Source organism: Budorcas taxicolor, chromosome 2 (genome assembly GCF_023091745.1).
Source record: "Budorcas taxicolor isolate Tak-1 chromosome 2, Takin1.1, whole genome shotgun sequence".
NCBI lineage: Eukaryota > Metazoa > Chordata > Mammalia > Artiodactyla > Bovidae > Budorcas > Budorcas taxicolor.
The window spans coordinates 120,983,495-121,007,012 of record NC_068911.1 but is presented as its reverse complement, the minus strand read 5'-3'; the positions used below and the strand labels follow the sequence as shown (position 1 = coordinate 121,007,012).

At 39.2% G+C, this 23,518-nt stretch overlaps 1 protein-coding gene across 1 annotated transcript in view; it reads right to left on the bottom strand.

Annotated features, from left to right (window-relative positions):
* Positions 1-23,518, bottom strand: part of CNTNAP5 (contactin associated protein family member 5) — a 1,081,620-nt gene that overhangs the window by 414,060 nt on the left and 644,042 nt on the right. The window contains exon 11 of the mRNA XM_052655589.1: positions 4,623-4,729. Coding sequence (XP_052511549.1) covers positions 4,623-4,729 — 107 coding nt within the window. The remainder of the gene's footprint in view (positions 1-4,622; positions 4,730-23,518) is intronic.

Here is a 23,518-nt window from a genome sequence, read left to right as displayed (position 1 = left end):
TGCATACAGATTTCTCAAGAGGCAGGTCAGGTGGTCTGGTATTCCCATCTCTTTCAGAATTTTCCACAGTTTATTGTGATCCACACAGTCAAAGGCTTTGGCATAGTCAATAAAGCAGAAATAGATATTTTTCTGGAACTCTCTTGCTTTTTCCATGATCCAGCGGATGTTGGCAATTTGATCTTTGGTTCCTCTGCCTTTTCTAAAAGCAGCTTGAACATCAGGAAGTTCACGATTCACGTATTGCTGAAGCCTGGCTTGGAGAATTTTGAGCGTTACTTTACTAGCATGTAAGATGAGTGCAATTATACAGTAGTTTGAGCATTCTTTGGCATTCCCTTTCTTTAGGATTGGAATGAAAACTGACCTTTTCCAGTCCTGTGGCCACTGCTGAGTTTTCCAAGTTTGCTGGCATACTGAGTGTAGCACTTTCACAGCATCATCTTTCAGGATTTGAAATAGCTCAACAGCCCTATTGGTTCACATTTACTAGGATGCACCAAGAATGAGGAAACCAAACTAATCCTGAAGAGAGTGAAAAGACAAAAGACCAGTAGTCAAGCAATTATGTTTTTAATATTATCAGAAATGTTTTAAAAATGTGAAGGTCTTTCATCACATTTCAGTACATTTCAAAAATGTTCTGATTATGCATGACTGTTTCAAGAAAATAAACTCCTGTTGAGCAAGGACATTACCATTCCCACATGAGCAGGGTTGTGAAGTTGTTTGTTTTGCTTTTACTGTCTTCTGTATTTTATCAGCTCTCCTTTCCGATGACCCTCATTCAGAGCACATGCTTTATGAAGAAAGAAAAGCATGGCTTGATTTACTCAATCAACTCAAATCTGATTCAAAACAGTGCTTCTCACCCAGTTGGAGGAGGAAGAGGGATTAGTCAGAGGAGGAAAATTCTTAAATTGCACAGACATCCAAGGTATGTGTGCCAAACCTCACAGCCACCCAGGCACATCTGATCTGCCCTGGCTGGGTGCCCAGAGGGGAAGAATGGGTTTAATAGCATTGCCGCCAATGGTATAGACATTGAGCAATGTTACACAAAGGAAGATTGGAAGGTATTTAAAATAAGGAATGTTGTTTCCATGTCCTGGCTACTATAAACAGTGCTGCGATGAACATTGGGTTACATGTGTCTCTTTCAATTCTGGTTTCCTCGGTGTGTATGCCCAGCAGTGGGATTGCTGGGTCATAAGGCAGTTCTATTTGCAATTTTTTAAGGAAACAACCTAGATGTTCATCAGCAGATGAATGGATAAGAAAGCTGTGGTACATATACACAATGGAGTATTACTCAGCCATTAAAAAAAATACGTTTGAATCAGTTCTAATGAGATGGATGAAACTCGAGCCGATTATACAGAGTGAAGTAAGCCAGAAAGAAAAACACCAATACAGTATACTGACACACATATACAGAATTTAGAAAGATGGTAATGATGACCCTGTATGCGAGACAGCAAAAGGGACACAGATGTATAGAATGGCCTTTTGGACTCAGGGTGAGGAAGAGGGTGGGATGATTTGGGAGAATGGCATTGAAACATGTATACTATCATGTAAGAAATGAATCGCCAGTCTATGTTCGATACAGGATACAGGATGCTTGGGGCTGGTGCATGGGGATGATCCAGAGAGATGATATGGGGTGGGAGGTGGGAGGGGGATTCAGGATTGGGAGGTTGTATACACCCGTGGTGGATTCATGTCAATGTATGGCAAAACCAATACAGTATTGTAAAGTAAAATAAAGTAAAAATAAAATTAAAAAAATAAAATAAAATAAGGAATGGTATTTTTAAGCCTTGATATGTTCAGTTTCCTGCTCATCAACTTTGACAGTGTTCCTTTGAAAATCAGAACTTCACTTCTATCGACTTTCAAGTTCACACTACTTTCATAAAGTTGGAAACCTATTTTTAGCTTGATAGATGGATAAATTTAAAGGAGGAGAATATCTGTAGAGATGGACTTAACAAAATATTACTGAAAGTGAACAGAATAACCTTTAAAAATCTTAGGAATCTTATCCTGTGATTTGGCTGATATTTGGATAGTTTTGACTTAAATCTTCAAGCTTATCTCATCTCACTATTAACTTGACGGCCATTCGGTTGCCTCTGAGTTTCTTACAGCAGCACTTTAGTACAAACTGGACAGTCTTGTATGTGTCCTATCTGTGTATGTATCTGTACAATTACAGTCTTTTCTTTAGGGATACATTTCTGGAACCAGACTCAACATTTATAGATTTGATATTTATTGAGAATCTTAAATAAAATCTTGCAAATTTAGCCTTAAAATGGTCTCCAGCATCTTGGTTCACACTCCGTCGCGTCTCTTTGTGACCCCATGGACTGTAGCTCACCAGGCTTCTCTGTCCATGGAATTTTTCAGGCAAGAATACTGGAGTGGTGTGCCATTTCCTACTTCAGGGGATCTTGCTGACCCAGGGATCAAACCCATGTCTCTTGCATCTCGTACGTTGGCAGGCAGATTCTTAACTACTGAGTCACCAGGGAAGCCTCTGTACTACACTTGATCTTAACCAAAATGCTCAGAAGCAATTTAGTTAGCTTTTCTTTATAGGATCTATGAGAAAACTGAGCTCTGGGGTGTCAAAATTATCTTCTCATTCAAGTGCAAAAGCTTGGTCAAATTTAAATCTAACCTCTGTCAGTCCAGTGTTCACTATTCCAAGTATCTAAATAGAAAGTTTTAAGAAAGTTACATCATTATAAATCCAGGCAGTGTTTTTTTCTTCCACAGGCATAACAAAAACATCATCCCACGATGGCCATTGGGCTACATCTTCTCTGATTTGCTTAGACTCCTTTATGACCATCATTGGTGAATATTCAATTCCAAGGTATAAAAGAGGCTATAGAATGACTCAGGGGTCTTAAATGAGAGCACCAATGCTGTTCATCCTGGACCAGTTCATCCTGGACCAAACCCAGCTGGCAATTACCTTTCTTTTTCTGCATTCTGTGTGCCATCCCAGGAAAAGCAGAGACTTAAGAAACCCTAGTGAGATCAGGCCCTGAGGGACAGTCCCCCTGTAGTCTTGAGATAGATTCAGCCTTGGCTTGGCTCTTACATTAGAATGCCCTTCTTACTAGAAGGCCCTTCTTCTATGCTTCTACCTTCTAAGTCAGTTTCTAAGTCCATATTTTCTGTGAAGTCTCCTACAACTGTAGCCAGCACTTTCCAGTCATGCCTGCATACTCCATCATGTCCAACTGTCCATGGAATTTTCCCCACAAGAATACAGAAGAGGGTTGCCATTTCCTCTTCCAGGGGGTCTTTCTGACCCAGGGATCAAATCTGCAATTCCTGTATCTTCTTCATTGGCAGGCAGATTCTTTGCCACTGAGCCACCAGGGAATTCCCCTTCCAATCATATCTTTGTCAATTAAATTTCAGTTCATGTTATACAGCTTACAAACAATCCTCCAAATGTCAAACCTTCTCTATTTCAACATGTGTTTTTTATCATAACCCTGATGAGAATATAAAATTATGGGAATCAGGACTCATGTACTTCCTTTACTTTTTCCTCCTCAATCCATATTCTTTGTGGGCTCGAGCCTCCCCAGTTTCTGTTTCCTTTCTTACTACTTACTGTCAGTATTCTCCAGCTATCTCCAAATAATTGCAGATTAAGTTTCCTTTTTCTTTTCCTTGTCTACCACATCTCTACTACAGGATCAGCTCAAACCTCCCATCTGAAGCCTCCCTATCATGGGCATGCAGACAGTGTCAGTACTTATCAGCAATCTGTGAGTTCTATTGCCTCAGATCCCATGGTAAGATGAGACCTTTTTCCCTCTTGACATTAGGTACCCTCATGACTTTGCCTGGCCAATGGAATATGAGTAGAAGTAATGTTTGGCACTCCCAGGTAGAAGCTTTTTTTTTTTTTTTAAAATCTTTGGCCACATCATGTGGATGTAAGATCATAATCCCAGAGATCAAACCAGCACCCCTTCAGTGAAACCATGGAGTCTTAATCACTAAACTTCCAGGGAAGTCCCAGGTAAAAGCTTTTAAAAGCACATGTTTTCTTGGGCTTCCTTCCTCCTGCCATGGCAGTATTCCAGATGATGAAGTCTCTTTCAACCTCCCAGAAGGAGAATGCCTTTGGAAGAGTTGGTCCCCTGTAGACCTGTGCTATGCAGGTAACATAGGCATGACTCAGCTGCTTATTACTTAGGCCACTGAGATGCAGGTTCCTTATCGCACAGCCTAATTTAGCCCATTTAGACAATGCGGTTGACTTCACAGCTCACTTTATATGCCTACAGCACCTTGTCTCTGGCTCAACAATTATCCCACTTTCGCTTTCTGTCTGTCTTCATGGTAAACCCTGAGCTCCAGAATGACATGGCTTGGTACCAGTGCATCCTCCATGCTCTCCCCAGTGCTTGGCATGGAGTAGCCTCTCAAGAAACACACAATGAATGAATGAATAAAAAGTGCCCACCCTATGTTGAATATTTTAATATTCTGACACTATCCTTGGCATTCCTGGATTTTTGCCCTAGAATGAGGAATCTGGGAGTTTTGCAGCAGAATCTGTGGGGAATCATAAGTTTACTCACAGTTATGGCAGGTGGCACCTACGTAACCTGTGTCAGTGCAGTTACAGTAGAAGGTCGTCCAGGACTGGGAGCAGCTTCCTCCATGCTCACAATAGTTTGGCAAGCACCTAGTGAGAGATGGAGCAAAATCAAATTAAATAAACCAAATCAATTGAAGTAAGGGGGTGGGGGATGTCTTACAACCAACTAAATGAATTAATGGTGAGAGTCAGTCGGCTATACTACTATACCTAAGTGAGACTTGAATATGTGAACATAAGACAACAATTTCACCACAGAGATGGGGTCCTTTACAGTGCCCGGTTCTACTAGCCGAAGGAAGGCTCAGAGCTGATTTAGGCAATTATATGAAGCATTTCAACATTGGGGCACATTTTCATTGACTTAAAGTTAATTTGAAATAGTCAGAATTGTAAGGTTTGTCATTTGCCATAGAATAAAATGGACAAAGATTGCAATTTTGCATTTTGGAAAGGTTTTACATTTTCAAAGGTAAGGGAAAATGGGCAGATAATTGAGGTCATAATCCTGCTTCTCTTTTGGGTGACAGGTATAAATCTATTTTAAAATACTCATAAAATTTGAATAGATGCTACATGTTCAGTTAACATACAAGGAAACTCTATAATTATTAAAAGAGCCAATAACACCCTTAAAATGAGGCCTTAACTACTTGTATTGAAAATAGTATGATCATTTTGAAAAATATTTTCACTATACACTTTAAAAACTTTCTGAAACATTCATGTAATTTGACCCAGCAATCACACTCAGATGGCTCTTTCTTAAGGATGTATTTAAAACTATAAGAACTATATGTTCTAATTGTCATTACTCACAATGATGTTTTGATGAATCCCTGTACTTTTCCTACATAAGATTTCTTAGGAAAGTTGTCATAATTAATATTAACAGGCTATCAAAAAGTCACTACAAATGAAATTAGCAGAAGGATTATAACAGACTGGGACTAAATTAAGTAAAAATTCAAGATATGAAGCACAGCCACAGTGAAATAAAACAAAGACTTTATATTGAAAAAATAACTAGAAGGATAAATGTTAAGTGCCATTTGGTTAACGGGAATGAAGGAAACATTCATTCCTTCTGGACAAAGACTCAGCTCAGCCATTTGTACATGTTGTCTGTAGGTAATTCTCTTCAACTCTTACATATATATTTTAAATTCTCTACACTGCAGCCACTGTTGCTATTAAAAAATGACCAACACGTTTTCAACATGTGTAATAAACAAAATTAAAAGTAAAAGCCATGATAAATACTGAAATGTTTGAAAACAATCTTTATGGGAAGAGTAAAGTCTCACGAATTTCACCAGGGACAGGACACAAACGATGAAATTACAGAAATGGTATAATACAACAAAAGGACTCATTATGGAGCGTCTAAGAATGTGGGGCAAGAAAAATTAAGATGACTTACCCTAAATGTCCTATATAAGTACAAAAATTTCCAGCAATGATTATTTCAAAGCCCAAAAACTAACATCACTGCCTATGTTCAGACATATTATTAGAAATTTTCTGCTCACTACAGGAAACACACAATTGTGCCAATAGGGCTTATGTTTGGGAAAAGCTTATTGATAACTCCATAGTATCCAGCCATGGCTTGGAAACAGAGAAAATTTGGGAGGGAATGGGATGCAATAATTTTGCTCTAGAACATGATCACAAAATCCAACCAATCAACAAATAAACCAAAAAACAGGCCCTTGCCTACTCCAAATTCACCCCTCCCTCTGGGTCCCATATACCCAGGTAGCTGGAAAAGAAAAGACAGTCTTGTTACTCAAGACTGGCACATGTTTCTGCCCCCAACTCCACTAACCTTGTGCTGTGGGGAATTTAAACTTGAAGCATCAATGTTTTTATGAACAAAATCCAAGCAAGAGCCTCTGCGTCTGGTTGTGCCCTGATGGAGAGCCTGAGAAGGCCTCCCTGCCTCCACAAAGTTTCTTTTGCATCCCAGAGCCTCCTCATTTCTGAACAATGCTGCTCTGCAGGGTGATTTTCTCTAGATCTGTCCCTTCTAAAACGCTCAAATTCTTACATGACATCTCTACAGCTGCTCCAACCCAGCCCATCCTATTCCACTCCCCCAATCACACACACATACACACACACACTCACACATAGAGTCAGCTTCTGTGAATGACAAATAATGGTATTACTGTTCCTCTCCCTCTGCCAACAAAAAGTTAATTACTTTAAAGATGGAAAGCTGAGCAAAGCCAGGTCAGTAGATATTTATCCTATAGTTCTTCTGGTTTTGGCACCAAGAAAGTTTAGATCAGCCCCTTTTTTGATGATTGAAGCTAAAAGGAAAAAACTCAGAAGTTCTCACTGGCCATGTTTTCAGCCATGAGAAGAAAGCTTATCTGCAGTGAAAGAAAGAGAGAGAAAAAATGCTGCATTTTAGAATGCAGAAGAAAAGAGAGGAGAGCATCCGGATACTGGTCATTAGTATATCCCTGCTGTTTCAAAGATTAGGCCGAATCCCTGACCTTTCTGAGGGCCTGGCTGCTTTAATCTAGCTTTGATTCTGTGAGACAACCCAAGATCTTTCTAGGAAAACCCCGATTTTAGTCAGGCTTCCTTAAGTTGGGACCTTCACATTTCCAACTAACAACCTTAACTTTTTATAAAACCACATCCTATAAATACCAACAGAAATAGAAACACATTTTTCCTTATAATTTTACACTTTAAATATTTTCAAATCTCAAGATTGCCAGGCTATCCTGCGTATGTAGAGAGAGAGATCTTATGGAAAACTAAGAACAACCTGGTTACTTTGAACTTATGCAAAAAGCCTCACACAGACTTTGTGTTTCGTGTGTGTGTGTGAGTGTGTGCAGATGTGTATGCTCAGTCGTGCCTCACTCTTTGCAACCCCAGAGACTATAGCTCATCAGACTCCTCTGTCCATGGAATTTTCCAGGCAAGAATACTGGAGTTGGTTGCCATTTCCTTCTCCCAGGGATCTTCCCCACCCAGGGATCAAACCCACATCTCCTACTGCTGGCGGAGGTTCTTTACTCCTGTACCACATGAGAAGCCCCAGAGACTTCGTATTGCAGCATTAATAAACTCAATTTACCGACAAATATGTAGGCTAGAAATGCATTTGCTTATGATCACTCAAAATTGATGCATTTCTGAGAGAGAAAGGAAAAAATCTAATACTCCTAGAACAAGCAAGAAAATGAATGAATAGTTACAGGGCTGCCTTTGAGCTTGGTTCATTTTGGTTCAACACACATTGTAATTAGAAAAACACATTTGTAAAGTAGACATGCAAAATAAAAGATGTATAACCCCAATTTGCTTATTTAAAAAGGGCAGTTTTAGGAGTATAATTTCCTTGTTCTTTAATCAGTTCATTTTAACTGGTGTTTTGTTTCTTTTTCTCTCTACTTGGCATACACTGAGCACTTAAGACATGAACCCAGAAAGAGGTCAGTGTGGAACTACAGATGTGAAAAGAACTCATTAAATGTGAGGACAGTTACAATCTTAGATGTTAGGTGCTGAATTCAAATTGCTAAGAGATAATCATTCTGAATAGCTACGTTCTAAAATCTTAATGATATTTCATATATAGCTGAATCAGATGGATGTTGCCTTCCTGTAGTGTTCTATGTGTAACACAGCTTTCAGCATAAACACAATTGTTGATGTCATACTCTTTAGAAGTCCAAAGAAGCATCAAGATGTGTGCCAGCAAAGACTTGGAGGGCAAGACAGATGCATCAGAAGCTGTGTGCCTCTTTATAGGAGAAAATTGTACACACTATGAAGGGGGTTGAATGAAAGAGTTCATGGAAAGGCACAAAAGAGTTAGAAATATAGAAGGAAAACACAATTTAATAGGGACAAAAGTTATATATGAGTTCTATATAAGAATGTATATTTTCCACCCAAATCAAAACTTCTTCCAAAAGAGAAGGATCATTGCTAGTTGGGGCTGGAAACAAGGCAGATAAGAGATAAAGTTGGAGGAAGTGTTCATCCATAATGGCCCATGGACCTCATTAATGGTCTCATCCAGCCTTCGGTGGTATATGGTTCTGGCTTCACTGTTGGGCAGTGTGCTTTCTTGTTCACAGTGAGAAATGAAGGGGAAAAAAAGGTCTCCTTAATGATGCACAGCAGGGGAAATAGATAAACTGCTTCAAAGAAGAGCATATTTTACAGAATATTGAGAGATTGATCTACTTAAAGACAAGAGTCCTGTTTCAAGCATCCTGGCAAGCATATTTTCTGCAAAACACACTTCCTCCCCATTGGCATTGTGAAGAACAAAGGGTCCTCGGCCATTTTCCTTGAGAAAGATCACAGTGATTCTCTCCCTAACTTAGCTTACCCTGAAGCCAGGTACAGCTTTCTAGCTGGAGCAGATCACATCTCAGGGAAAGCATTAGGATAGCAATGGGATTCAACATAGTTTCAGAAAAAGCAGTCATTGTGCTTGCAGTTTAGAAAGTTTCACAGAATCAATATAAACTATTGGTTTCCCTTAAATAAAAATTAGATTACTGAGAATAATCATAGCAAATCTCTTGATTTTCCATGCCAAATTTATATTTTGAGTTTAGTCTTCTCTTGTGAATTCCAGACCTGTAAATCCAGCTCTCTGCTTCATAGTTCCACTTGAGTGTCCATCAGATGTTTCAAACTGCACGTCCAAACCTGAATTTCTGATCTCTTACCTTGCTTTCTGACCTCAGCTTCACTACCCACATTCTTTACTACCTGAGGAGGGCAACTCCACACTTACCATTGTTCAGACTTGCAAGCCCCACCTGCCTCCCACTTCCTTCATAGCCCACATCTCAGGGACAAGCACATATCTCTGACTCTGCTTTAAGACTCTATCCTGCATCTGACTACTTCTCATCACCTTCTGCTACCACTCTGGTCTGAGTCAACAGCATCTCTTGCCTAAACATCTGTGTTTATTAGCCAACTGGTCTACCAGCTCCATCTCTGATCCACTCAGCACATTCCCAATACAAGAGCAAGAGAGACCGGTTTAACATCTAAGGAAGATAGTATTGAAACCCTTCATGGGCTTTTTGTTTTTATCAAGATAAAAGCAACATTCTTAAATGACCATTTCCTGCTGATCTGTACTTCCATCACTTCTCCAAATTCATTCCTAATCTTTTCCCTTTTCTACATCTACCCCAACCACGCTGTCATCTTTGTTGTCCCTAAAGCACACAAAGCATCCTGCTTTGTCAGCGTCTTTGCACTGAGGTTCTCTTTGCCCAAAATGCTCTCCCTCACCTGTCCAGATCGACCACGATTCACCTCCTTCTTGTCTCTGTTTAAAAGGCACCTTCTCAAAGAAGTCCACAACAGTCACGGCTATTTAAATTTGCATGATCCTGCAGTCCCACTGCTGGGCATTTATCTGAAGAAAATTTTAAATCAAAAAGATACATCCACTGCTATTCACTAAAAAAAGATTCTTTGCAGCACTATTTACAATAGACAAGAGGTGGAAGCAACTTAAATGTCCATTGATTAATGAATGGATACAGAAGATGTTATGTACGTACATACAATGGAGTATTACTCAGCAGTAAAAAAAGAATGAAATAATATCACTTGCAACGACATGGATGAACCTGGAGATTATAATACTAAGTGAAGTAAGCCAGATAGAGAAAGACAAATATCATATAATATTGCTTATATGTAGAATATTAAAGAGGATACAAAGGAACTTGTTTGCAAAGTATAAATTAACCCACAGATATAGAACACAAACTTATGGTGACTAAAGTGCAAAGGGGGGAATAAATTAAGAATTTAGTATTAACATATGCACACTACTATGTATAGCATAATTACACAACCAGGACCTATGCATAACACGAGGAATACCACTCAGTATTTTGTAATAGCCTATAAAGGAAAAGAGTCTTAAAAAATGAATATCAGTCAGTCAGTCAGTTCAGTCACTCAGTCATGTCCGACTGTTTGTGACCCCATGAATTGCAGCACGCCAGGCCTCCCTGTCCATCACCAATTCCCGGAGTTCACTCAGACTCACGTCCATCGAGTCATTGATGCCATCCAGCCATCTCTTCCTCTGTCGTCCCCTTCTCCTCCTGCCTAAATCCATTCCAGCATCAGAGTCTTTTCCAATGAGTCAACTCTTCACATGAGGTGGCCAAAGTACTGGAGTTTCAGCTTTAGCATCATTCCTTCCAAAGAAATCCCAGGGTTGATCTCCTTCAGAATGGACTGGTTGGATCTCCTTGTAGTCCAAGGGACTCTCAAGAGTCTTCTCCAACACCACAGTTCAAAAGCATCAATTCTTCGGTGCTCAGCCTTCTTCACAGTCCAACTCTCACATCCATACATGACTACTGGAAAACCATAGCCTTGACTAGACGGACCTTAGTTGGCAAAATAATGTCTCTGCTTTTGAATATGCTATCTAGGTTGGTCATAACTGAGTATAGATATATGTATAACTGAATCACTTTGCTATACACCTGAAGCTAACACAACATTGTAAATCAACTATACTTTAAGTTTATAAAAGTAAAATAAAATAAAGTTGAAACTCTCCTCCTCTCTGCAACACTAATTCCTTTTTGCAGTCATTCTCCTTTTTCATTCTTAGCACTTCTTAACTTCTAATTCAATATGAACTCTGCTTATTCATTACTTTTATGATTTGTTACTTGTGTACTTCACTGGTGATGAGTACTTCACTGATGATGTGTACTTCCCTATGGCTCAGACAGTAAAGAATCTACCTGCAAAGCAGGAGACCCAGGTTTGATCCCTGGGTCAGAAAGATCCCTGGAGAAGGAAATGGCAACCCACTCCAGTATTCTCCCCCTGGAGAATCCCATTGAGAGAGGAGCCTGGCAGGCTACAGTCCATGGGGTCACAAAGAGTCAGACACTATCGGTGCTTTGTTACCTGCCTTCCCACAAAGGAATGTAACTTCCATAAAAGCATCGGTTATTGTCTATTTTGTTCACTGAGTACTTGATGTAGTAAACAGAATAACACCCAATAAGTGGCTGTTCACTGAATGAATCAACATATAGTCTAGGGGTGCAACAGCCAGCTAAAGCTTTCTTTATTTATCTCAACCTGTCCAGTTAATCATAGACCCTCTGACCTTTACTGTTAACTTCCTGACACTGAGCAGCACAATAAGAGCTGTCTGGAGTAGAGGGGAGACAAAGAGCTGCACCTTTTCTTTTTTTCAAATGGTGAAGAAATATTGAGACAAGTAAAGGGAGCCTTCTGTGCAGCCATAGGCAAGAAACAATTTAGAGGCAGAAGAGAGAAACAACTTACACAAGGGAAGAGGTAAGATGGACACCATGAATGGGATCCTTTCTGGTGGCCTTCAAGGATGCAAGTAAATTTTGCAATTCCTTTTTATTACTTGTATTTTGGAGTCCTGACAGCTCTATATCTGAAGCAGTTACTCAGATAATTTTCTGCAAATTGGTTGGAAGCATATGCTTTTTAAATGATGTGAAATGATGCAACTTAATGTTCCTTTAGGGGCTTCCCAGGTGGTGGTAGCGGTAAAGAACCCGCCTACCAAAGCAGGAGATCTAAGAGATGAGGGTTTGATCCCAGGTCCGGGAAGATCCCCTGGAGAAGGAAATGGCTACCCACTCTGGTATTCTTGCCTGGAGAATTCCATGGACAGAGGAGTCTGGCAAGTTACAGTCCATTAGGTCATAAAGAGTTGGACAAAACTGAGTGACTAACATACACAGTATTCCTTTGAGGACATATCTGGCGTTCTTGATAAATCTGAGTATAATCTTTGATACACTTCATTGAGATTAAAAAGTCTACTTTGGAAATTCAATTTCCCTGTCTAGCTTTTGTTATCTTTAACCATATATTTTTTGAAGTGCAATGATCTTTAACCACTTTGTGACTAACCTAAGAAGGTTCAACCAAACATTTTTGGTTAGTCTACAAAATATTTTCACCAAGGGGCAATGTGGATTTGGCTTTCCCGAAGTCTTTCCCCTTGCCAATAAGCTTGAAAGGAAACTTCAATTCAAGCTTATAATCATATCTGAGATGCAGCTGTAAGGTATGTTTTTCTCTGTTTTATAAACAAAGAAAGTGAGACAAGTCCAAATAACTTGTCTACATGTGAAGTGATGGAACCATACCACTTGTCACTTAAGCCTGTATTCTCAAGCCCTGTGCAGTCTTCCCACCATCAAATGCCATGTGATCCGTCTCCTTAAAGTGAACTCGAAGCATGATCTTAGCACATTAATTCTGAGAGGGAAGGGAAAGGGGCTTCACATAATTTCCCATTGATCCTAGAAACTAGTTAGCAAACTTGGAACTGTCAGTTTAAAGTACTTAAAAGATATTTTGGGAACTTTCCTGGTGGTCAAGCAGTTCAGGATCTGCACCACTCCTGCAGGAGATATGGGTTCAATCTCATCAGAGAACTAAGATCCTGCATGCCATGTTGCCAACAAGAAAAGAAAATTTCTTGAACTGAATAAAAATGAAAATACAACATATCTACTTTATTTTTTAATATAAATTTATTTATTTTAATTGGAGGCTAATTACTTTACAATATTGTATTGGTTTTGCCATACATCAACATGAATCTGCCACAGTTATACACTATTTTTGGTGGGAGAAGAGGTATAGATGGCCATGGGAAAATCAAGTGTATGTTCATTATATAATTAGCACAATGATATATAATTTAATCTATAAATCTCATAGTGGTAAAGGGTTGGGAAATAAGGTTTTGATTCTATTTCACTCTTTATTACTAATCTGTGAAATCTTTGAAATAATAGGTAAGAAGATATCCTCTGTCCCTGCTCTGCTCCTGTTTTTATTTTTATTTTTCAGATAATGAAAACTTTTTCTACATTTTCTATGTCTATCTGAGTTAATGCAATTGCTTCCAGACTTTGCCTGCTTTAGGAAGAAGGAGCTTATAAGTTATTAATTCAAGCCAGACAAAGCCTTTTAGCCTATTCAAAACTTCAAAATTGTACCCTTTTTATTTAACATAAATTTAAGAACTAAATAATCACAGTTGGTAAAGAACCTGCCGGCCAAAGCAGGAGATACAAAAGACATGGGTTCAGTCCCTGAGCTGGGATGATTCCCTGGAGTAGGAAACGGCAACACACTCCAGTATTCTTGCCTGGAAAATTCCATGGACAGAGGAGCCTGGCAGGCTACAGTGCATGGGGTCGCAGAGAGTCAGACACAACTGAGTATGAATGCACTAATCTTACAAGATAGAAAAAATTCAGAGTCATCAAAGTCTTAAATAAAATAAAAAATTCAAGATTCATCTTTTGTCTTTACATATAAGAGTATGGGCTTCAGAGTCAGCCCACTAGCAATCCTATGGAGGCCTTGATTGAAAGTAGAGGCCAGGGTATCCCAGAAGCATCAACAACAAGGATCATGCATGCATCTTCATCGCTTAGCATAAGCGCCTACTGTATACATAGAATTTCTAAACCCCGATGTTTGTGATCTCAGTTTCAACAAAAAGATAATCAAAACCTCAGTATTTATATTCTGGGGTGAAGAAGGAATATGATACTGAGAGAAAATTTAAAAATGATCCCAACACTGATCTTGGTCAGAAACTTCTACATGATTCATCTTTCTGGGAAGAAACTGACACTTTTGACTTTGAAAAGAATCTTAAGCATATTTATAGTGGATTTTAATAAGATTAAGAGCAATGTCAGTCTATTGTCACCCTTAAGAGGAACCTTAACTAAGACCTTGAACAGTCTTGCATCAAGTCAAGGAGTTTCATAACATGTCTAACAAGGAATATTTAATTCTTCCTTTTTCATAAAATAGGGCCTGCCAAGAGTTGGGTATTTGAAATGATGTGTGGTTTTTTTTCCTCTTGTAACAAGATTATGTTAAAACTTTGAAAAGATTTTGTTAATAATTATTTGGTATTTGTAATTTTTAAGAGAATTCAGCCTTTCTTCTTTCTTTTTTTTTTTTTTTTTTTGCTTAGAAAAACACACATACCATGCTAGTAAAGTAATGCTCAAAATTCTCCAAGCCAGGCTTCAGCAATACGTGAATCGTGAACTTCCTGATGTTCAAGCTGCTTTTAGAAAAGGCAGAGGAACCAGAGATCAAATTGCCAACATCGGCTGGATCATGGAAAAAGCAAGAGAGTTCCAGATAAACATCTATTTCTGCTTTATTGACTATGCCAAAGCCTTTGACTGTGTGGATCACAATAAACTGTGGAAAATTCTGAAAGAGATGGGAATACCAGACCACCTGACCTGCCTCTTGAGAAACCTGTATGCAGGTCAGGAAGCAACAGTTAGAACTGGACATGGAACAACAGACTGGTTCCAAATAGGAAAAGGAGTACGTCAAGGCTGTATATTGTCACCCTGCTTATTTAACTTCTATACAGAGTACATCATGAGAAACGCTGGACTGGAAGAAACACAAGCTGGAATCAAGATTGCCAGGAGAAATATCAATAACCTCAGAATAGCAAATGCCACCACCCTTATGGCAGAAAGTAAAGAGGAACTAAAAAGCCTCTTGATGAAAGTAAAAGTGGAGAGTGAAAATGTTGGCTTAAAGCTCAACATTCAGAAAATGAAGATCATGGCATCCAGTCCCATCACTTCATGGGAAATAGATGGGGAAACAGTGGAAACGGAAACAGTGTCAGACTTTATTTTTGGGGGTTCCAAAATCACTGCAGATGGTGACTCCAGATGTGAAATTAAAAGACGCTTACTCCTTGGAAGGGAAGTTATGACCAACCTAGACAGCATATTAAAAAGCAGAGACATTACTTTGCCGACTAAGGTCGGTCTAGTCAAGGCTATAGTTTTTCCAGTAGTCATGTATGGATGTGAGAGTTGGACTGTGAAGAAGGCTGAGTGCCGAAGAATTGATGCTTTTGAACTGTGGTGTTGGAGAAGACTCTTGAGAGTCCCTTGGACTGCAAGGAGATCCAACCAGTCCATCCTAAAGGAGATCAGCCCTGGGTGTTCTTTGGAAGGAATGATGCTAAAGCTGAAACTCCAGTACTTTGGCCACCTCATGCGAAGAGTTGACTCATTGGAAAAGACTCTGATGCTGGGAGGGATTGGGGGCAGGAGGAAATGGGGATGACAGAGGATGAGATGGCTGGATGGCATAACTGACTCTATGGACGTGAGTCTGAGTAAACTCGGGGAGTTGGTGATGGACAGCTCGGAGGCCTGGTGTGCTGCAATTCATGGAGTCGCAAAGAGTCAGATATGACTGAGCAACTGAACTGAACTGAATTTAGAGTTTAAAAGATTAAAAAAATGTGTAACTGATTTAGATGTTAAAATTTTTCCTAATTAAAACATTTCAGATAACTTAAATTCATCAAAGTTAAATGTTCATGTTTCTGGATATTTAACTTTGATACATATTTGGTATTCTTTTTTAATGTCATAACTTGGAAAGTAAATAAAACATAAATGCAGTTTATAATATTTGAAAGTATTTAAATAACTAATCCATGAATGGCCTTAAGCAGTATTCAAACTCCTTTAGACCTGATTACTAATACTTGCTAAACCATACATAGAATACAATTTTATAAGCTGAATTTAAAAAATTAAAGAACAGAATTTTGAATCTGTAATTTTGAAAAATTGAATATCAATCTTTGAAACCAAAACTAAATCTTGTGAACCATCTGACCTGTATACAAAACTCATCGTTTGTGAGCATCACAATGCTTTCATCAGCAGCTGTATTGACTTCCATTCAGATCTTAGATTCCCTCTTCACCCTGCTCTTCCATCAGGCTCTGCACAATGCCCAGAGCATCCCCGAGGGTGGCTTCCATTTGCTGAGCCTGAAACATGAATTCTGTCTCTAATCCCCCTGCTTCTGTGTCTTTTTTTTTGTCACTTGAGTATTTTTTGGTGAAAATAACACATTTTAGGTTCAATCTGCAAGACAAACTTTCCTCCCAAATGCCTTAAACTCCCCCAAAGTACATTTAAATGAATCTGCATCTGTAAAACCAGCCAACCTTGCATTTTATTTTTTCTTAATGTACCAGTGGTATAGGAAGAGCATTACTTTCTTTTACTTGCATTTTTTAAAATATTAGAGGGTCATTCATTTTGTATTTTGGTTATATTTTCAGGATATTTCTTCTCATTTTATATGTTACCCCTACATAGCCTTGGTCAGTCTTTCCCTGTTATGTTCCTTGCTGTTCATGTAATGTGCAAGGACAATTGCTATTAATATAGTGGCATTTCCAGACCTTAAATTATATATTGCTTCAACCTACCAACTCTAGTTCTTGGAATAATGTCCCAGGAATAATTTTTTACATGCACAAAGATATATGTAAATTTATTGTTAACAATTAGCAAAAAGGAACTTAAGAGTCTCTTGATGAAGGTGAAAGAGGAGAGCAAAAAAGCTGGCTTAAAACTCAACATTCAAAAATTAAGATCATGTCATCCAGTCCCATCACATCATGGCAAATAGATGGGGGAAAATTGGAAACAGTGACAGATTTTATTTTCTTGGGATCCAAAAATCACTGTGGATGGTGACTGCAGCCATGAAATAAAAAGACCTTTGCTCATTTGAAGAAAAGGTATGACAAACCTAGACAGCATATTAAAAAGTAGAGACATCACTTTGCTGATGAAGGTGCATATAGTCAAAGCTATGGTTTTTCCAGTAGTCATGTACAGATGAGAGAGTTGGACTGTAAAGAAGGCTAAGCACAGAAGAATTGATTCAAACTGGGATGTTGGAGAAGACTCTTGAGAGTCCCCTGGACAGCAAGGAGATCAAATCATTGAATCCTAAAGGAAATGAACTCTGAGTGTTCATTGGAAGGACTGATGCTGAAGCTGAAACGCCAATACTTTGGCCATCTGATGTGAAGAGCCGACTCATTGGGAAAAAACCTCATGCTGGGAAAGACTGAAGGCAGCAGAAGAAGGGGACAACAGAGGATGAAATGGTTGTATGGCATCACCAATTCAATGGATATGAGTTTGAGCAAGCTCTGGGAAATAGTGAAGGACGGGGAAACCTGGCATGCTGGAGTCCATGGTGTCACAAAGAGTCAGATATGACTAAGCAACTGAATAAAAACAGCAACAACTCCATTGTTTTGGGAATGTTTACATAAACAGCAGTACATCCACACTAGGCATGCTATGAAGGATTTAAATATGCATCTCTACATGTAAGTATATTAGAAAGTTTGTCATGCATAATATAGTATGAAGTACAAAACAAGACATTGCAGGGTAACTTGTATAGTGTCTGCTATGATTATACTTGTTGTTGTTGTATAGAGAAAAAAAAAAAACTCTGGAAGGAAATAGACAAAGTTAAAAATTTTTAATAGTGATTAATTGTGGGAATTAAGGTACCATCTCACTCTTTATATATTTCTGGGAGTGATCAAGCTTTATACAATGAAACTAGAGAAACATATGACTGGGCTGCTATTCATATTTTATTTTGCTATTAGATAAGAGAAAAGAGAAACTCATTCTACTTGGAAAATGGTCACTAGCAAGAAGCAGTTAAGCTTTCCCAACTCACAGTCTTAGTCCAGGGGTGCTACTCTGCTGGACCAGAGAAAATATCTAGGTGAAAGTTTTCTTATATACATAAAGCTACAGAAGTTCAAGTAGGTTCCAGCTAACCAACTTGTGCAGAGCAGGCATTCACAACCGTGTCTTAATAGATCATTCTCCACTTCCTTTATTCAATTCTGGAAATAAAATTCAGTGGGTGAATCCTTTGCTCCTTTGGAACAAAACCCATCTGGTAATACACTCCTAATGATCACCATTCATTATGATCCTCTATCCATCTATGAATATTTTAAATCACTTGTAAAAATTTAAAGAAAATGGTCTTTGTATAAGAAAATAAGCCCAATGGTTAGCTGTATATGCTGAATGTTTGCCTTTCTACAGCAGTTATTTAGATATATGTAATGTTTAGAAATAGGCGTGCTCCCTTAAAGAATTTCCCAACTTGAATGAATCTAAAGAAAATTCCTGTTAAAAGATAAGTTGATGTAAAATATACTCAGTATATTTTTATAAACACCTATAGAAATATTTTTCTCACTATTAAATTTCTCTCTTCTCCATTTCCCATAATAGACTGAAATGAGTAGAACATCCATCGACAGGCCTCTGAAACTCCCAAATGGTCAGATAAATGGTTATCTATAAATGAGTCTGAATGTATTTATGCTCCATGGAGTTACTTTCCTTTTTAAGAATTCTCATCCATCCTTTATCAGTTGAAGGTCAGTTTCAATTTCTATACGCTTTCCTTAGAGACAAAGGAAAAAAAAACATTTCAATAGTCCTCAAAATGCAAGCTGACTAATGTAAGCCTTTTAATGAAGCTCATACATTAAAAATCAGCTAGGTTGCCTTCTTTCCTTTGTCTGTTTGCTTTAATTAGCAACCAACCGCATTGATCTTGTTTTGGTCAGATAGCTTTTCTGAAAGCTTTTGAAACCTATTTCTGTGCCTCTCCATTTTAACAATTACCATAATCCCATTTTACCCCCACAGTTGGATTTTCATTATAATTGAATTTTGTTGTAATTACAGCAGATGCAGACATTAAGGAATTAAGAGAATAGAAAGGAAAGTGTCAGAAGTCAGTTTTCTAAATTTTCCATGGTCTAGTTCACAGCAGGGAGTTAATTGCCAATGGTTTCTGAAAAAGATCCCTAGATAATGGACAAAGCAATGATGGTCAAGTAAGTTTGCAATGCACATCAGTGATCCCAGGAGTACTGCTGATCAAGACAGCCAGGCACACTACACTTCTCCTCCTTGCACTAGACTTTGATTACCAATGAATAGAAAAATGGGAAGGACCTCCCTTTACTCTCCTGTAAACCTCAAGCTTTTGACCAAGAGAGGCTCAGTTCAGTTCAGTTGAGTTCAGTCGCTCAGTCGTGTCCGACTCTTTGCAACCCCATGAGTCACAGCACGCCAGGCCTCCCTGTCCATCACCAACTCCCGGAGTTCACTTAAAACTCATGTCCATCGAGTCAGTGATGCCATCCCCATCTCATCCTCTGTCGTCCCCTTATCTTCCTGCCCCCAATCCTTCCCAGCATCAGGGTCTTTTCCAATGAGTCAACTCTTCACATGAGGTGGCCAAAATATTGGAGTTTCAGCTTCAGCATCAGTCCCTCCAATGAACACCCAGGACTGATCTCCTTTAGGATGGACTGGTTGGCTCTCCTTGCAGTTTAAGGGACTCTCTAGAGTCTTCAACACCACAGTTCAAAAGCATCAATTCTTTGGTGCTCAGCTCAGCTGTCCTCAAAACCCATTCTTCAAAGACAGCACATTCCAAACCAGAAAGAATTTACCAGTGAGCCATTCCAATCCTTATTATGAGAAGCATACAGAGGCCAGGACTCTAACAGCAAATAATTGCTACCTGGTTACCTTAGAAGCAAAGATACATACTCCCTTTCTCCAAGTAAAAAAGTAATATATATATTTTTTTTAATTCACAGGGAAGAAAACTTCTTATTTGCCTGATGTGTGTCATTTTGACTAAAGAACATGAAATCAAATTTCTCTAATCAATCCATTTGTCTCCATAGCATAGAAGTACGTCCTTGAAATGGAAACAGCACACTATTTACAGATGGGCTCTGCCTTTCATGGGATTGAGAAATCTGCTTTGGTTTTTCTACCTCATTACCACTTAGGTAAAAGGTTTTGTGTGCCTTGCAGGAGAATGATTTTGTTTAACATCATTTAGAGGGTACCTCAATTATTATGTTCTGTCTATATATAAAATGCAAACAGTAGAGCTCTCCATTTTACTAAAATTGTTTTATTCTTAAATTTTAGGACATCATTCAAATCCCAATATGAATGGAAACAATGTTATCATTTGTTTAAGGGTTTCTTAAAATTTATTTAAAATATAAACTCTGATATAGTAGGTCTGGGGTAGAACCTAAGCTTCTGCATTTATAATGAGCTCCCTAGAGATGGCAAGGCTGCTGATCTTCACACTGCTGCGAATAACAAGGCTCTAAACCTGCCTCTTGAGAAATCTGTATGCAGGTCAGGAAGCAACAGTTAGAACTGGACATGGAACAACAGACTGGCTCCAAATAGGAAAAGGAGTACGTCAAGGCTGTATATTGTCACCCTGCTTATTTAACTTCTATTCAGAGTACATCATGAGAAACGCTGGACTGGAAGAAACACAAGCTGGAATCAAGATTGCCAGGAGAAATATCAATAACCTCAGATATGCAGATGCCACCACCCTTATGGCAGAAAGTGAAGAGGAACTAAAAAGCCTCTTGATGAAAGTGAAAGAGGAGAGTGAAAAAGTTGACTTAAAGCTCAACATTCAGAAAACGAAGATCATGGCATCCGGTCCCATTACTTCATGGGAAACAGATGGGGAAACAGTGGAAACAGTGTCAGACTTTATTTTTTGTGGCTCCAAAATCACTGCAGATGGTAATTGCAGCCATGAAATTAAAAGACGCTTACTCCTTGGAAGAAAAGTTATGACCAACCTAGATAGTATATTCAAAAGCAGAGACATTACTTTGCCGACTAAGGTCCGTCTAGTCAAGGCTATGGTTTTTCCTGTTGTCATGTATGGATGTGAGAGTTGGACTGTGAAGAAGGCTGAGCGCTGAAGAATTGATGCTTTTGAACTGTGGTGTTGGAGAAGAGTCTTGAGAGTCCCTTGGACTGCAAGGAGATCCAACCAGTCCATTCTGAAGGGGATCAACCTTGGGATTTCCTTGGAAGGAATGATGCGAAAGCAGAAACTCAGTACTTTGGCCAACTCATGTGAAGAGTTGACTCATTGGAAAAGACTCTGATGCTGGGAGGGACTGGAGGCAGGAGGAGAAGAGGACGACTGAGGATGAGATGGCTGGATGGCATCACTGACTTGATGGACATGTGTTTGGGTGGACTCCAGGAGTTGGTGATGGACAGGGAGGCCTGGCTTGCTGCAGTTCATGGGGTCGTGGGGAGTCGGACACAACTGAGTGACTGAACTGAACTAAAATTCCTCAGGGAGATTGTGAGGGACAAGGAGAGGCCTGGCATGATGCAGTCCATAGGGTGGCAAAGAGTTGGACGTGACTGGGTGAATAACAACAGCCCCTTGTTTTAGGTAACCATCCTGCAAAGATGATTCAAGGTGTGGCAAATGGTGGTCGCCACCACACATCCTTTTATTTTGTAAATTTAACCTTTTTTAAAATTTTATACTAAAATATTACAGCTTTCCAATATGTCATGTATCAGATTTTAACACACTGCACAAGCAATATGCTAGTTTTGGTACCAGGTTAATCCTGGAGACTTTACTGTGAATCATCTGCTTCCCCTGTGTGATCACGAGACTAAGGCTATGCTAGTGTTACTAGGCTTCCCTGGTGGCTGAATGGTAAAGAATCCACCTGGCAATGCAGGAGACATGGGTTCAATCGCTGGTGTGGAAAGATTTCACATGCTGTGGAACAACTAAGCCTGTCACCACAACTACTGAAGCCCCTGTTCCACAACAAGAGAATCCACTGCAATGAGAATCCCATGCATGGCAGCTAGAGAGTAGCCCCTGATCTCTGCAACAAGAGAAAAGCCTATGATGCAACAAAGACCCAGCACAACCAAAAATATAAGTAAGTAAGTAAAATTTTTTAAAATATTATCCTACTGTTATCGACGGAGAAGGATGTGGCACTGCACCAGCCAAATCTCTTCCAGTCTGCACAGACCCATGCACACTATTCAGCCACCCCAGTGGCTGAGGGGGGGAGGGAGTACACTGCTACACTTCAAACTCATTTAAATCCACTTTAACCCAACCATGCCCAGGAACATTTACTTGCCACTTGCTTTTTCCCTGAGTAATAATGGAGCAAGAACAAGTGAATAGATGAATGTGACATCAAAATAACTCCATATCGTAGTAGGGATGAAAAATCTAATGCCATATTAGATCTGTTCCTGTTGCCTGTGCATAGTCAGGCTGGCTCTGCACCTTTTGTAAAAGAATGTTGCCTATAGCCTGAAATAACACATGACTGCTTGTTGTCAAGGCTCTGATCTTTAAGAGTCCATTCATACAGAGATAAAAAAGTTACAGAATAGAGAATAACACCATCTTGATGGAAGTTTACAGGAACATTGTAATCTGATCTATGTGGACAGCTGCAAGAGCAAAGGATTCCAACACCAAGAATTTTGCAACAACTAATCATACCCGATGCTGGGAGGGATTGGGGGCAGGAGGAGAAGGGGATGACAGAGGATGAGATGACTAGATGGCATCACTGACTCGATGGATGTGAGTCTGAGTGAACTCCGGGAGTTGGTGATGGACAGGGAGGTCTGGCGTGCTGTGATTCATGGGGTCGCAAAGAGTCAGACACAACTGAGCGACTGAACTGAACTGAACTGAACCTTGCCTTTAAAAGTGCTTCACTGAAACCACTCAGTGAGTTTGGGCTTTGGGGTGCACCGGCTGCCCAACTCCTCCTATGGCCTTGCAATAAACATTTCTATGCTCCAGATTCCAGTATTTTGGTTTGTTTTTCCCTGTGTGTAAGGCACACAAACTTCCATTTGGTGACAATACTATAGAAAGTAATGACACTGACTAGACATTTACCTGACTTATGTATTTGTAAGGAATATACATATTTCTCAAATAAACATATTTCTCAAGTTTGAAATAAAAGGGTACACCTACTCTTAACACTTCTGGATAAGTCTTAAAGAAAAATACCTGCTGTTACAAGCAAGGTGTTCAAAA